Source organism: Trematomus bernacchii, unplaced genomic scaffold (assembly GCF_902827165.1).
Source record: "Trematomus bernacchii unplaced genomic scaffold, fTreBer1.1, whole genome shotgun sequence".
Taxonomy (NCBI): Eukaryota; Metazoa; Chordata; class Actinopteri; order Perciformes; family Nototheniidae; genus Trematomus; species Trematomus bernacchii.
This window is the reverse complement of record NW_022987840.1, coordinates 4,867,041-4,883,210: the sequence shown is the minus strand read 5'-3', so window position 1 is coordinate 4,883,210 and position 16,170 is coordinate 4,867,041. Positions and strand designations below refer to the sequence as shown.

The following is a 16,170-nucleotide window of genomic DNA, read 5'->3' as shown; positions in this document are numbered from 1 at the left end:
AACTAAAGATGATAAATAATTTTTCAGTTTAAAGTATTTTTCTTTATACATCTTTAATTAGCTATGTTGAAAGAAGCCTGAGATCTGAGACCATCTTTGCATCTGCTGTATGCTAATACAAATATTTTACTTGATTGTGTAAAATATTTGCGTATGAAATACAGTGAAGTAGTAGGTAGCATAAATGTATCTCCTTTATTAAATTCCCATTTATGTCTCAATGTCAATATGTCCCAAAAATGTCTGAAGTTAAACCACAGGTTACTCATGGAAACGAAGTGGGACGTTAAAATGTCCAATCCAGTTAAAAAATTGAGACAAGGAGAAAAATCGCTCCTGAAATCCAGAGAATTACAGAGAAAGTAAGCCACTTCATCTCCTCCTCACACTCATTTTAAAGTCTGTAATGTCATTAAAAAATAACCCCTCATATGACTAAACCAATTCGCCTGATGAAGCCTGTTTTCTAGGGCGTCTCATGATCTCAGGAGGCTCCAGTCCCTGCTCGCCAAAGGCATTCCCAGGCAAGAGGTGAACAACAACACATGAGGCCACGCCATGGCTGAGTGTCTAGACCTTTCGATAATATTACAAACCATCTCATATTTCTTCTGGTCTGTGTATATATTGTAGTATGAGACTCCCTGTGTTGCAGGTGGCCGCGCTGAGTCACAGTAAAGCACGCAGCAGTGGAGTCAGCAGATCTCCAGGCCTGCATGCTCCAAAAGATACCAGCAGACAGAAGAGTGAGAGTGACCTCTCCAGCGAAGCCTCTGAACTGGGAAAAATTCAGGTTTTTATGCTTAGGGAATTGTCTTAAAGAATTCCTCATTACTACCTTTATCCTTATTTTATATCTCAAATTATAATTTACGATATATTATGTTTTAATATATTTTCTCTGATCTTTGATTTCTTCATTATGTTATGTCATTCATATTTAATCTCAATATTATTACAGACAAACACAAGTACCATTACTATATATATATATTTTACTATTTTATATATATTTTTTGTTTTTGTTTTATATACCTCTCATTATCACTTCTATATCTATCTCTATTACTGTCTGCTGCAACAAATGAATTCTTATTGTATCTTTTTACCAATTCATTTTAACGGTTACATTCACTTGTTTTGAACCATAAGACTACAGAAGTTCTTGAATTATGTAGCTTTACATTCAATATAATATTGATTTGAGGAATCAGAGTCTGTACCATGTGGACCTTATTATATTTATCGTACATTTTCCAGCATCACATACAGAGACCAAAGATGTTTCAGCAGCCACCCATTGCAGAAAAACTCTTCTCTGAATCCTAACGTCTTGGTGAAGAACAGACTCTGCAGGTAAAGTGTATTTGATTACTGCAGGTTTTTTATTTCTTATGTTAAGCTAAGTGACAATGTTTGCTCTCCCTTCTTCAGTGACTGGATTGACCATGCTCTGGCCTGAGTCTGTCCTCAGAGTTTTGATTCGTCTACGATTACTGATTAGAGATCCTCACCATCAGGTAAATAAACTTTCATTTTTCATATTTTATCTTGAACTGTATGAAGACTTCATCTGTATAAGAAGAAACTGTCTCTTATAACTGCTTTCTTTTAGAAAATCCTCCATCAGCTCCAAGGCATCAATTTACTTGCCAGGGTAAATGCTCTCTAAGATGTTCTTCACATGCCTAAACAAGCTATGTTTTGTGATTTATCCTTACATATCTCATGACATCCCCATTTTCTCTCTTTCAGTATATGGAGCATGTCACTGTCATGTACATAGCGTGTGGTGAACAGGCGTTTGCTGTGGCAGAAGCTGGTCACAATGACCTGTGAGTAATCTGAACTAAATATCAAAACACTGATAATATGAGCCTAGTGTACATTCTCACTAATGCTGCCTTTGCTGATTTCCCTGCAGACATGTTTCAGAAGCTATCTGCCGTTGAAGATCAAAGGGTCTGGGTCATCGATAGCGGCGCTCACAGGGTGAGTGATAAGTAGAGATAAGGTTATCTGTGATGATGTGCTGTTTTAAATCATATTTATATCTGGGATAAACATTATGCTATAAAGGAAGTTATTCCTGGTGGTGCATTGGAACTTGCAACTCAATATATGTTGTATATTGAATGTATTGGTGCTAGTTTAGAATTTAGTTTTTATAATCTATTAAATATTGTTTGATTCAGCACTAGGGCTAAAGGTTGACAATGTTGGCCAGCATGTCCATCCAGCACTAGTCTTGGCTGTTTTTCCCTAAATCTATCTCATTTTCTCTAGCACCAACATGTGGCATGTCATTATACAAACAAGGCTTACATTTAATGCACAAATTGTCATGGAAAACCCAGCTCCTCAGAGAATGAACATTTTCCAATTTAGACACATTATGACCTTCTTATTCAAACCACCAACAGTTGAAAATGGGAAATTTAGGAAACAATATCATATGTGGATGATAGTAGGCATATTTTAGGGTCGAAATATTTGCAAATATTTACTCTCAGTTTTCAAATGAATAAAAAAAACATTCATAGAGTGGAAGTTGCACATTCTTTGTGAGATGTGTGACCATATTAGGATATCCTTTTCTTGTAGTATGATGGTCTGTGGGTGTCTCTGCCCTCAATTTCTAATCTCGTATTCCTCTACATGTAATGTACTTTGTGGAGAAAGAGTTAATTATTTACTTCAATCAACCATGCATAGACCTTGGTGAAGCTCCTCTCAACAACAGATAGCAGTGTGCTGCTGGGGGGCCCTGCTGGCACTCACCACTTTGGCTGAGAGGTAGGCAAACACTTTCTTTAACGTTGTAAATACACTTTTGACTTCATCTGTGATAAGCCTTTGTTTTCTGCAGCCCAGAATGCAAGGAGAAGATTGGCGAGCTAACCCATTGTTGAGAACCTACTTCTAATACTGCAAGAATATGACCTGCTGTCAAAGAGGTAAGAAATCTTGGTTGATGTATTTGAAAGTAGTGGGAAACATACGTTATTTATGTTGATAACGTACAAAAAAACTAGCCAAACAAATCAAGTGGCTGCATTTGTGTTCATCCCTGTTCCCATGTTGTGTCGCCTGCAGGTGCACTGAGACACATTGCTTGGGATAGATAGAACATATGACCCTTTATACAGAATAATAATCAATTCTTTATTTATACAAGTGTGGTGCAGCTAGAAAGCGATTCCAAGAATCTACCTTTGAATACAAGGAAACAAGAAAGGTTAGAGTGAACCTGATGTTTCCTCCAGAATGGGTGCGGAGCTGCTGAGGCTCCTGTCTCCGGTGTGGCAGGTGAGGGAGCAGCTGAGGGGGCTGGAGGGTCTGCCGGTGCTGCTGAGCCTGCTGAACGCTCAGCACCTGAAGCTACTGTGGAGCGTGGCCTGGGTCCTGGTCCAGCTCTGTGAGGACCCCGACACCAGGGCGGAGATCCGGAGCTGGGGCGGGGTGCAGCAGCTTCTCCGGCTGCTCCACAGGTTTGTGAGACAATTAAAACATTTTTGATAATTATATGAATTCAATTCAATAGTCCATGTTAAAGTGATTTTGTGATCTTAAGATGTCCCACCTTCAATTCAGTATAGTTGTTTCATTAAGCTGGGGGACTCACAGAGACAATACCAAAAAGAATTATTCAAATCAGACCAACAGAGGCCAAGATACTGCCTTGACTGGTAAAAGTCAAGCTCCAAATACAACAGATCCTACATTTCCCATAATGAAACTCGATAGCATCTTTTATTAAAATCGTTCATTTGTCAGCTTTTGAGACTTCCATTTTATAGCAGAAAGCCTGCATTACATCTGGAGTATGCAAAGACATCAACAACAGGGGGTTGTTTGTTGCATAATGGGAGTTGTGGGATCAAGTGTTTTTGCAGCATCTGCAGCCTTATGTATTGATTTATATTTTTTATAAAATATGGCCATTCTATGAAATATGTTTCATACGAGTTTTACAACTTTCTGGAAGTACGCTTCTAAATTCCTGCAATACCCGAGAGTATTCTTAAAAGGTTCAGGTTTAAACTGCCCCATATTTAACTAGCCTTTCTGTCTTTTCTTCCCAAGTTTTACCTCCAATTATTCCTAACAGCTAATGATGTTCAACTACAACTGAGTACAGAACATTACCATTAAAAAGCAAATGAGAAAAATTGCTTTAATTGACATGAATTGGTATTGTGTAATATAAATACCATGACCAATGATTCTCCCAGTGACAGGCAGTACATCTGTGACCGCTCGTCCATCGAGACGCTCTCCAGCGCCAACGCAGCCGGCCGAATCCACAGAGAGCACATCAGAGAGGAGCTGAGCCCTCAGGAGGAGGAGGACAACACCATGGCCCTGAAGTCAGGTCAGGGACAAGACAAGTTATTACACACACTGCACATAAAGTATTGTTTAATCTAGGGTTTCTTGAGATTTAGAAATCACCCAGTAAGACTATGTCCTGTAAATAATTTAGTACGGTTAAAAAGGCCCATGTCCTTGCCTCTGCAGAGTAAATCCTTCTCCCCGAGGGGTTTTATCGGTTGCTCAGAATGTCAACAGCCTTTTCCTGAAGTGAAATTACACACCACTGAGAATTGATTTACTTCATCTATGATTTAGAGGAAATTGTTGGAGCTGTTTCCGAATGTCTACAGACAAGACTATGAAATAAAACAAGTTTGGTTAAAAGCAAGTATGTTGTTATGTCTCTCCCAATACAAGAGAAACGTTCAATGTTACAATCTAAAAGGCAACTGGTCCAAGTGTGTGTCTTCCTGTGGTTTTGGGGGTCAGTTATTAATGGTCATATCATAATGTTCGTAATATTCTCTAAGACTATTGGATTGCATTTAAGGGTTCTTAAATTAGGCTTTTCCATATCGTCTTTAATCCTTTTCCAGCCTGCTGTACGGTTCTGACTGAGCTGAGTCTGGATGACACATCTGCTCACCACATTGTGCAGGTATGGAAAAATACACAGAGAGCACTACAGTTCAGAGGATTGGAGTGAATATGTTCACCATCATATCAAATCACAAGGTTTTAAATATTGTGTCAACTAATCCTGACATTCTTTTCTTAGGAAAATGGGGTCTATATAATCGTAAAGTTGATTTTACCACAAAACCAAAGACCGAAGCGCACATCTTTACAGGTATTTGGCTTGATGTAGGAATTAAATTACATAATATTGTGGATGTAGATCATGTAACCTCTTAAAACCCGAGGGCACCGAGCCTTCGCAGCAGCTGGCCCTAGGCTCTGGAATAGTCTGCCCCTCCATGTGAGGTCGGCCCAGACCCTAGGGGTTTTCAGATCCTCACTGAAGACACACTTCTTCTCTCTGGCCTTCTAGTCAGAGCGGAGCACGACACCTGACATTTCCCTGTCTTTTAGTTTTTTATATTTCTGTTGTAAATTATTGTCTTTTCTTGTTATTGTAGTAAAGTGTTTTTATTACATGTACAGCACTTTGGCTCGACCAAAAATCGCTTTTAAATGTGCTCTATAAATAAAACTTGATTTGATTTGATTTAAATTAACACATCTGTACATTTGTTTGCATTTTGACAGTGCTATGCATTTCGGACCCTCCGGTTTCTCTTTAGTGTGGAAAGAAACCGACATCTGTTTAAGAGGTGATGTTATATCATTAAGGAAAAAAAGAACATGTATTGCCTTAGGTTCATTTCATACATTAATCTTCCAAATGTAGCTATTTTGGGAAATCTGTTTTGGAAGAATTCTCTTCATGTTCCCCAGTGCTGTTATGTAATCTCTGATCCATTTCAGACTCTTTCCCACAGACCTCTTTGAGTTGTTTATTGATGTTGGACATTATGTGCGGGACCTCACGGCCTACGAGGGGCTGCAAACCAAAGTTTCACTCTACACTGTAAGAGAACAGCTTCTAAATGGATTCCACTGTTTATGTTGCAGTTTCTGGCTTTCAAATTCAAATATTACTGTGATTAGACATGAATAAAACTATAAAGTTTGACAAGGAGGGTTATTTACCTTGCAAATGGATGGAGTTCTGTGTATATGTGATACAGGAAGAGGAAGTGGACAGTCTAAAAGAGAGCATAGAGACTGTGGACCAGAACCGACCTCCCCTTAAAGTCATCAACGGTTACTCCATACTGGACCATCTGGGCACTGGCGCCTTTGGAAGCGTATTTAAGGCACGACTAACATCCTTGGACACAATACAAGAGTTTAGGTGTTTCATATCAAGTTTCTTTGGCTCCAATAAAACAATACTTATACTCAATGACAGGTCCGAAAGCAGAGTGGCCAGAACCTCCTTGCTCTGAAAGAAGTGAACCTCCATAACCCGGTGTTTGGCAAAGACAAGAAGTCGAGAGACAGTAACGTGGAGAAAATAATCTCTGAGCTCACGATCATCAAAGAACAGGCAAATTAATGTAGTGACTGACAAACTATGTTACAGCCAAGAACAGCCATGGTTTGTGTATTTATGTATTCTTTGATTCTCCTTCTTTAGATGATGCACCCAAACGTTGTTAAATATTACAAGACATTTTTGGAAGGTAAGGATCATTTTAGCTGAAAGCTTTTAAAAGAAATGAATACAACAAAAGTTCAAAGCCTAAATAACATTTGTTTTAGGCGACAGGCTGTACATTGTGATGGAGCTGATCGAGGGAGTGCCACTGGCTGAACATTTCAACTCTCTGAAGGAGAAGCAGCAGAAATTCACAGAAGACAGACTTTGGAATGTTTTCATACAGGTAACAGCTCTCCTTTTTGGGAAATCTTCACCTGGTTAAGTATTAAAAACACAACATATTGAATACTGTTTTACAAACTGGCCGTTTGCTTGTGCCACAAACCTTAAACCAATAGAACAGCTGTACAAGAGAGCTATCAAGGTGTTTGACAGAAAGCCAAATTCATACCACCACTGTACCATCCTTGAAAAACACAATTTCTTGAGTTTTGACAATTCTAAGTCTTTTAAAAGTATGTGCTTTTTTTATAAATGTTTACATGGACTGGCCCCCCCTCCCTTAGGGGAATTCATCCACAAAAAACACACTGGACGCTGCACTAGGTCAGAAACCAGAGGAGACTGTGAAGTCCACTGTATACGGACCACTTTTGGACAAAATGTCCTTTCCATTAAAGGCAGCTCACTCTGGAATAGCCTCCCAACTGAGATACGGATTGTCCCACTCTCAATAGCTTCAAAGGTCAACTCAAAGAATGGTTGAGAAACAACCAGATGTGCAATCACCGCTAAATGCACTTTAACACAGGGGTATCTTCTCTCGCACTTTATGTATCTCTTGTATCTTCTCTTGCACTTTATATGTCGTAGCTGCTATATTGTATTACCATGTGATAAATACTTGTGTATGCTGCTCTTGCTCTTTTGCACTTTTTGCATATCATGTATTTGTTTTTGCTATGTTTGTAAAATGTCATTTTCTTAAATGTTTTATGTGAGGGACTGCGGATGGAAATTAGCTCAAAGCTAAATCTGGCACTGTTACGCTTGACACATTGTATTGTTTTAAGTGTTCATTGATGTGCATTGTCCCTGCCAAATAAACGATTAAAAAACTTTTACATGACATAATATGAAGATATTCATCATAAGATTTAAATAATGTAAAACCTAAAAAATAATTGAATTAACAATCAATATATCTTCTCTATGTTCCTTCAGATGTGTCTGGCACTGAGGTACCTGCACATGGAAAAGAGAATAGTCCACCGCGACCTTTCGCCTAACAACATCATGCTGGGGGAGAAGGACAAAGTCACCATCAGTGAGTGTCACCAGTTTATTACTCTCCCTTTCTTTTCTGATACGCTTTTAACCTAAGTCTTTCTTCTACTTTTAGCTGACTTTGGCCTCGCTAAGCAGAAACAGGAGAACATCAAGCTAACTTCGGTGGTCGGCACCATCCTTTACTCCTGGTGAGGAAATTCATTCTGAGCATCAGGCTACTGCTAGCTACCGTAAAGACTTCTCAATGAACTCTAGAATAAAATCTGTTGAAAATTGTGTAATATATGTTTTCTCGAGCATCATAAATGCATTTTAGTTGTTGTTATTCGTATTGGGCCACCAAATATCTCAAACATGTGAAAATAAAACGTTGTTTTAAGATAAGAAGAAGAAAATTAGAAAAATCCTCTGTGGGTGAACATACCCTATAAGGAAGTATAGCAGAGCTGTTTATACAGCCTGTTAGCAACTTAGAGAAACAGCAGATACAGCAGCTCAAGTGTGTTTATGGTGAGGACAACAGCTGTGTGTGTGTTCCGTTGAACATATATGTGTGTGTGTGTGTGTGTGTGTGTGTGTGTGTGTGTCAGTCCAGAGGTGGTGAAGAATGAGCCATATGGAGAGAAAGCAGACGTCTGGGCTTTGGGCTGCATCCTCTACCAGATGGCCACTTTACAGCCTCCGTTCTACAGCACTAACATGCTGTCACTGGCCAGCAAGGTGCACACACACACACACACACACACACACACACACACACACACACACACACACACACACACACACACACACACACACACACACACACACACACACACACACACACACACACAACACACACACACACACACACACACACACACACACACACACAACACACACACACACACACACACACACACACACACACACACACACACACACACCGTTTTTTCTCCCTGCCCTCTATTTATTGTTCTTTGCTTCTTTTAGATTGTAGGGGCTGTCTACGAGCCAATTGAAGAAGGAGCTTTCTCAGAGAGAGTCACAGATATGATCAGATGGTGAGACTTAAAGAGAAATCATTATTTTTAAACATTTGGAAAATACTACATTTTGGAAAGTTTTCTATGACGTACATTTCATCCCATCATTATTTTGTGTTTTTATTGTTATATATTAAAGTAATTTAAAATCAGTCAGTCTCCAACATACTTTAGGGGTTTTCCTTTCAGGTGCTTGAGTCCAGATCCAGACCAGCGGCCCGATATTGTGGCCGTCAGCTCGAGGATCTCCGACCTCATGATGAGGCTGATGGACGGCCTCTACACTTCCCAGAATGCACTGGAAAGAAGAGCAGAGAGAGACAGGAAACGAGCGCAGAAGTACTTCCTGGAGAGGCACAAAAGCAAGACAAACTGCTGTCACTCGAACCCGTCTCAGGTAGATAGGATTTTGAAAACAAAAGTTGTAAAAAAATGTAATTTTTTGTATTTCCTTTTCGATTTATACATGTTGCAATCTTTGCAGGAAAAATGCCTAATAAATATTGAATATCCAACTCCACGGTCTTCTGGGGCCGGTAGTTCAAACCACAGTGAGCAAGGTAACTGTCTCATACTGCACATCATTTAAAACAGACTAGGAAAGATTTGGCTTCAAATAAAAATAATGACGTGTGTTTTAGATGAGGCCTCAGATGGAGATGATGAGCAATGCAACACCAACATCACTAAAGGAAAACACTACGGTTAGTGCCCATCATATTCTTCATGAGGTTGGGTAAGACTTCGTCATTAGTTTTTAATTAGTTTTGTTTTGATCAAAGGACTAACTTCCAGTGCCCGTGTTACGCCTGACCGAAATCAGTCTAGGTAAGTATAAAATCAAAAAGTACCCATTTCTGTGTGGTCAGTGAGAACTGTGTATTGGTTCGAATTCAGGCACAGTATCAATATTTAGTCATGTGAAAAACGTATTTGTTAATGTAGCCGATGTTTGTTGATGAATAAACAAAAAACTGTTTAATCGTATCTGACACAATTGACTGATTTCCCTTTAAATTCTCCTCTCATCTCAGTGGGGATTCTGCTGCTGCCAACATTAAACCAATACCAGGTGCATATTCAACCGAATGGGAAAGCTCTACACAAAATAACTTTAAGAGCAGACGTTCTAAAAGTTCAAAAATAATGTGTTTACTTCCTGTGTATTTAGCCTGAGTCCCCCTGTTTGTCTGTGGTTTTGCTCTTACCTCACTGTCAGCAGGGATCTGTGTTTCCCAGAAGAAAGTCCGGCAGATTGATGATCCCATCCAGAGGCTCCTCGTGCAGCTGCACAAGATTGTTTACATCACTCAGGTACAGTAACATAAGATTTGTTGTTAGATCGCATCAATGTTCAGTTTAACGCTGCAAACATATCTCATCAGTCCAAATGTATTGACTGTTTCGCTTATTTTTTCCATTACAAATGCATCACAAACTTAAAACCACATGGCCATCAAGCGCCAAAACCAGCTGTTTTTCATCATCACATCAACCTGACTCAGAAATAGTTCTTAAATGCAAGTAAGAAATAACAATTGAAATGTATTACTTTTTTAAATTTTTTAATTTATCCGCAGCTTCCACCAGCTCCACACCACAACATCAAACGACGTGTCATTGAAAGATTTAAAAAGTCTCTGTTCCACTTTGGGAGTGATCCATACAACCTTAAAGTGCAGCTCAGCAAGGTTTGTCAACTTACCCAACATGGGTATGTCAACAATGTTATTTATATGTAAACCTCAACTCAGACTTGCTGCAACTTAGCACGTGATTGATTTATTATTTGTGTCTGACAGTCAGGCCACAGCACTTTCTGATGTGATTTATTATCCATGTTTATAAAGGTGTTAATGTGTACATGAGGTACATTATTTTATGTTTTATTTCCGGAGAGTGTTGCCGCCCCCCTAAGTAAAATGAGGATGTCCTTCCCGTTTCCCTGCAGCTCCTCCAGGCCTCTCCAGAGCTGATGGAGTTAGGCTCAGCCTCTTCAGACTGGTGGCCTCTGCTCCACCACTTCTCAGGAGAGGCTAATGCTGACAGCTCAGGTACAGCGATATTTAAAATGTCCACAGCTACAACAACACACAATACTGCAGCTTCTTTGACAGATCTTACTCTTAAGCTCAAATGAGAATATGTTTGGTGCGTTTTTGGCAATTTCAGCTTTACTTAAACGACTTCTAGTAAATCTGGTTGGGAAGCAAACCTTATGAAAATTCTAAGTAGTGCTAAGTAGTTTAAATTGTGATGCCAATCTGCTTTCCTCTCTGCTTCTGACAGATGACGGGAATCTTAAAGACGGAGTCACCTATCAGCAGATGCAGGTCTGTTTTTCTGAGAAGGCAATCTGTATTTTTCTCATTATGTCTATAAAAAAACCTTGTCAGTAAAACTTTTTGGGGAAATATACTTATTCAACTCTTATCTTGGAGTTATTGATACCACTTAACATTTATTTCTATTAAATACTAAGCTACATCCAGGAGCAATTGTCTTAGCGTAGACTGAAGGCAGGGATAACAACTGCGGCCATTCAAGAAATAGTTCCAGCCCATCACCCCGTGAAACCCCTCCATGTCATTTTTACACTGCCGTTTTAATACATATTACACAAACATGATATGAAAGTGTGGATTAGTGGTATTAGATTCAGAATTCACAATGTTACTTTTGGACCGGGCCAGGACAGCCGGTTTTCCTCAGATTCCAGTTATAATGCTAAACTATATTTAACATCCAGAGAGGGGTATCAATCTCCTTAACATGCTCGTCAAGAAAGTGACCAAGATTTCCGAAAACGTTGAACTGTTCCATATTTAAAAAATAATGAATACATATTTTTGTTACCACACACCAATGCAATATTATGGTTCTGTATAAGTAGGTGTCACCTTTCTTTCTCCTTCTGGATCTAATTTTACATGTTGGAATAAAAACATTTAATTTCCGCTTCACAACCATATTGAATGTCTGTCTGCCAGTAACGTGATTTCCTGTACAAATGTTTATTTTTAGGGGATCATAGAGGAACTGCTGGAGGAGAACAGCTACTACGAAGCAACCCAGCAGGTGACATTCTCCCATTATGACAATTCACAAAATTCAAGTCATGATTATATGTAGCTTAAAATGTAGATATTTGTATTTTCTCTGCAATGGGTGATTTGTTTTTTGATCTATGGTATGAGCTGTTAACATGTTTGAAAATAATTGGACTTACTGCTGCTCTGTTCTGTTATGTTTCTTATTTTAGGATAACAGAGAAAAGAGATGACGGAGGAACCAATTAACCCTTGTCCATATGCATCCTTTAACACAAGCAGTGGGAAAAACACATTGTATTTAAGCATGGAAGCAACGTAACTCAGAAACTAAGTATGTTCTTCTCTTTATTACTCAGCTTAGTCCATGTTGTGGCAAGGCGGCTGTAACATGGTCCATCCCTCTCAGCCTGCAAATAGCAATTAATCCATTTTTGGTTGATAAAATCTGTCACACCGTGTTTTAATGTTAACGTTAATGTTAATCACTTTCCTAAAATCCAATGAGATGCCATCAAATTGGCCAAAATATTGGCCAAAATATTTTCTGTCGATTGACTAATCGTTGCAGCAACACCACACCTCTTTGGTTCTCAGGCATTGATTATTTGTAATAGTTTAGTGAACTGTGTGAATCTACAGTTGAGGCCTAAATGATTAGCCCCCCAGGAGTTATGGAACATTTTTCTAAAATTCTTCCCAATGTTTCCAGCATTGATAAAACTTGATATAATCAAACATTCACCAGTGCTATATAGCAGCTTTTGGTACATTTTGGAAAATAAAATAAGTTTTTAGGCTTGCTTTATATCAAATATAGTGAAAAATGGGTTGGTCAAAAATATTAGCCCCCATGTGAATTTTTGCTTTCAAAACACACCTAATCAATCGATCAGCTTTCAAACCACACCTAATCAACCAATCAGCTTTCAAGCCACACCTGAGCATTCAATCAGCATAAAAGGACTCCAAGAAACAGGCACTTGAATACCTTATTGAGAGGGACTATACTACTACTCCTACTCACCATGCCAAAGACAAAGGAAATCAGTCTTGAGCTCAGAAAGAAGATAGTGGAGGCTCGTGATAAGGGGGAAGGCTATACTGCTATTTCCAAGCGCTTCACAGTGTCTAGAACTGCTGTACGTTGCATCATTGCGAAGTACAAGGAGACAAATTCTGTAAGAAACAAACCTAGGCGTGGTCGAAAGCGCAAGATTTCAAGAACTCTGGAGAGGAAAATAGTCAGATGTCAGCAAGAATCCCCGGACATCTGCCAAGATGATTTGTTGCTGACCTGGCCTCTTCTGGAGTTGATGTTTCAAGGAACACAGTTGTGAGGGCTCTTCATCGTGGTGGGCTTCAGGGCCATCGTCCCAGAAGAACCCCTTTACTCAAAGAGTGGCACATCAGAGCCAGACTGAGGTTTGCCCGTGAACATTTGAAAGGTAAAGATGAGTTTTGTAAGTCTGTGCTTTGGTCTGATGAGACTAAACTGGAACTGTTTGGGCACATGGATGTTGCTTATGTTTGGCGAAGAAAGGGAGAGGCCTTCAGCCCTAAGAACACATCATGCTGTGGGGCTGTTTTGCAGCCTCAGGCACAGGGAGCCTTGTTCGGGTACAAGGCATCATGAAAAATTAAAATTATGTTGACATTTTGAGGGATAATATGAAAAAATCTGCTCTTAGTCTTCGCTTAGGTCGTCGCTGGGTCTTCCAACAAGACAATGACCCAAAGCACACATCAAAATTGGTCCAACAGTTCCTAAAGGACACCAAGACCAAGGTACTGGAGTGGCCCGCACATAGCCCAGATCTTAATCCTATTGAGAATCTGTGGCGGGTGCTCAAAGTGAATGTCCATGCTCGGAAACCACGCAATTTGGACCAGCTGGAACAATTTGCAATGGAAGAATGGGCCAAAATCCCTCAAGAGACCTGTGCCAACCTAGTAAAGAACTACTCTAAGAGGTTGTTGTCAGTTGTGGCTCAGAAAGGGTACACTATTGACTATTAATGGCCTGGGGGCTAATATTTTTGACCAACCCATTTTTCACTATATTTGATATAAAGCAAGCCTAAACACTTATTTTATTTTCCAAAATGTACCAAAAGCTACTAAATAGCACTGGTGAATGTTTGATTATATCAAGTTTTATCAATGCTGAAAACATTGGGAAGAATTTTAGGAAAATGTTCCATAACTCCTGGGGGGCTAATAATGTAGGCCTCAACTGTATGCATGTACATATATGTGATGATTGTTATATCCGATTTGTATTTATTTCAGTCCATGAAAAGTTTATCATATCAAAGAAACAACACACTAAACCTTAAACACTATCCAAAGCTTTTTTGTCTTGTGTAAAGTTTCCCTTTTGTCAAAGAGTCTAGCTCTTTAAGTTCTCAGGACCAGACTCAACACTGTGACTGTTGAACTCCTCACTGCAGGACTGCATAACACAGCATATGTTTCAAAATGCTCCAAATCCAAACCTTCATCTTAATTACAAGTCAAAGGTTATCATTACTGCTGTTAAAAAAATGATTAACATGTGAAATATACTGTGCTAAACTCACTGAATGTTTTTACAGTCATTTTGAAGAATGGAGGGCAGCTGCAGGGACGCTTTCATATGCACTTTGATCCATACGGGATTTATCAGTATAATCTGTAGAATAAGCTATTTCAAATTGATATACCAAATAAATTATTTATTCCAGACGATGACAAGTTTTCTCTGATCTTTGCTGTAGTGTGTGAAATGTTGGATAATGCCTGCATCTGTGAATTTGAGTTATTTGCTGCACTGCATTCAACTAACCAATACTCTGCTTATTTGTAAGGGATCACATGCCAAAAACATCTTTAACAATCAATTTGAATTTTATAAGCATTTCAAAATATGTATTTAATATGTTCATCTGAAAAGCAAATGCCATATAAATGTAGGTGAGTAAAAAATAGCATTATACACATCTGAAGTGTAGGTGAGAAGAAGATTAAATTACCATAACATGGAAACACTCAATAACTTTAAATGTACTTACTTGTGTTCCAGCACTGATGGTGATGGAGGTTCCAAAACAAGGTGAAAAATGCAAATGCAGAAAATACAGTTTCAGTGATTTATTGAAAAAGTGAAATTACAAAAAGCTTACTGGCAGGGGAAGCAAGTCCAAACAAAAGTAACTGAGAATCCTGAGCAGGCAGCAGGTCAGGGATCAGTTACTGGGTTCAGGGTCGCAGATTTACAGGTTCAGGTGGCTGAAAGGGGCACGAATCAACATGACAAATGAGCAGGAAATTAGACACAGGTGAGCAGGAGGATGTGGGAGTCAGGTGACCAGGGGGAGGAGAGTCCAAGGGCATCTCGTGGACAGGTGGAGAATGGCAATAGAGTGTAATGGAGAGATATCAGGAAGAAGGGTCAGAAGGAGAATGGGCCAAAGTAAACACATCTGAAGAAGCTTTTATTCACGTACAATAGTCGTGGAATTTAACTAATATCCGCAAGTTCTTTATTTACAACTTTTAAGTAGTATTTTTACTTTCCGGCTATTTATACTTCTACTTCACTAGATTTCAGAGGGATAGCCTATATTGCACTTTTTACTCCACTTACGGTATTTGATCACTTAAAGTGGACCTATCATGCTATATTTTAATAATATAGTGTAGGACCTATATTTATACTTTTTTTTTCTTCAAAATACCAAACAGATCATGCATTTTAGCCATGCCTCATTTCGCTCAATTTGCACTTTTTTAGCCCTGTTTTTGCAAGGGCTGATTCTGTGAGAACAGCACCACCTACAGGCCTGGCATATGTACTACAGCGTAATAGCCGTAGCGCCACCGTCCTGACGTCAGTAAAGTGTTCAAATCTGTATCAGTCTGTATCAGATCCGTTGCAGCCCCGTTTTTAGAGATTTGGGTATGGAGGAAAATAGAGAGGGTTGTGTTTTCTGACTCTTGGTGAGTTTCCTGACACACCGGGGACACATATTCATGTATAAAAGACGTACAAAGGTGCATTTTGCATGATAGGTCCCCTTTAAGTGACTTCAAATAAAAATGCAAAATGGATTCAACAAATTCAATATTTTGTATCATTTTGGGTTAAAATGTGACTTTATTAATCCCCAAGGAGAACTTGACCAGCTACACGGCAGTAGAGCAGTCAACATTTAAACTTCACCAGCTTCGACATACTTAACTCAGTCACTAAGTATACATTACACAATAATATAACATACTTAGAATTATGAACATACGCCATTTTGTGCAATAAATAGTTGTACCTTTAGTACTGTAA

General features: G+C 39.0%; 1 protein-coding gene across 1 annotated transcript; it reads left to right on the top strand.

Annotated features, from left to right (window-relative positions):
- The first annotated feature begins 291 nt into the window (after positions 1-291).
- Positions 292-12,139, top strand: nek10 (NIMA-related kinase 10). The gene is given in 40 exon segments (XM_034153442.1): positions 292-362; positions 471-531; positions 656-781; positions 783-793; positions 1,261-1,356; positions 1,435-1,456; positions 1,458-1,520; positions 1,616-1,657; positions 1,756-1,812; positions 1,814-1,835; positions 1,925-1,992; positions 2,716-2,760; positions 2,762-2,796; positions 2,870-2,900; positions 2,902-2,957; positions 3,267-3,491; positions 4,236-4,375; positions 4,914-4,975; positions 5,096-5,167; positions 5,587-5,651; positions 5,806-5,908; positions 6,069-6,197; positions 6,293-6,430; positions 6,521-6,566; positions 6,646-6,767; positions 7,709-7,811; positions 7,887-7,962; positions 8,365-8,494; positions 8,747-8,817; positions 8,989-9,196; positions 9,284-9,359; positions 9,441-9,503; positions 9,582-9,627; positions 9,834-9,871; positions 10,022-10,113; positions 10,380-10,490; positions 10,751-10,853; positions 11,089-11,132; positions 11,824-11,877; positions 12,062-12,139. Coding segments are annotated over 40 exon segments (3,144 nt in total). The 3' UTR covers positions 12,083-12,139.
- Positions 12,140-16,170: the final 4,031 nt, after the last annotated feature.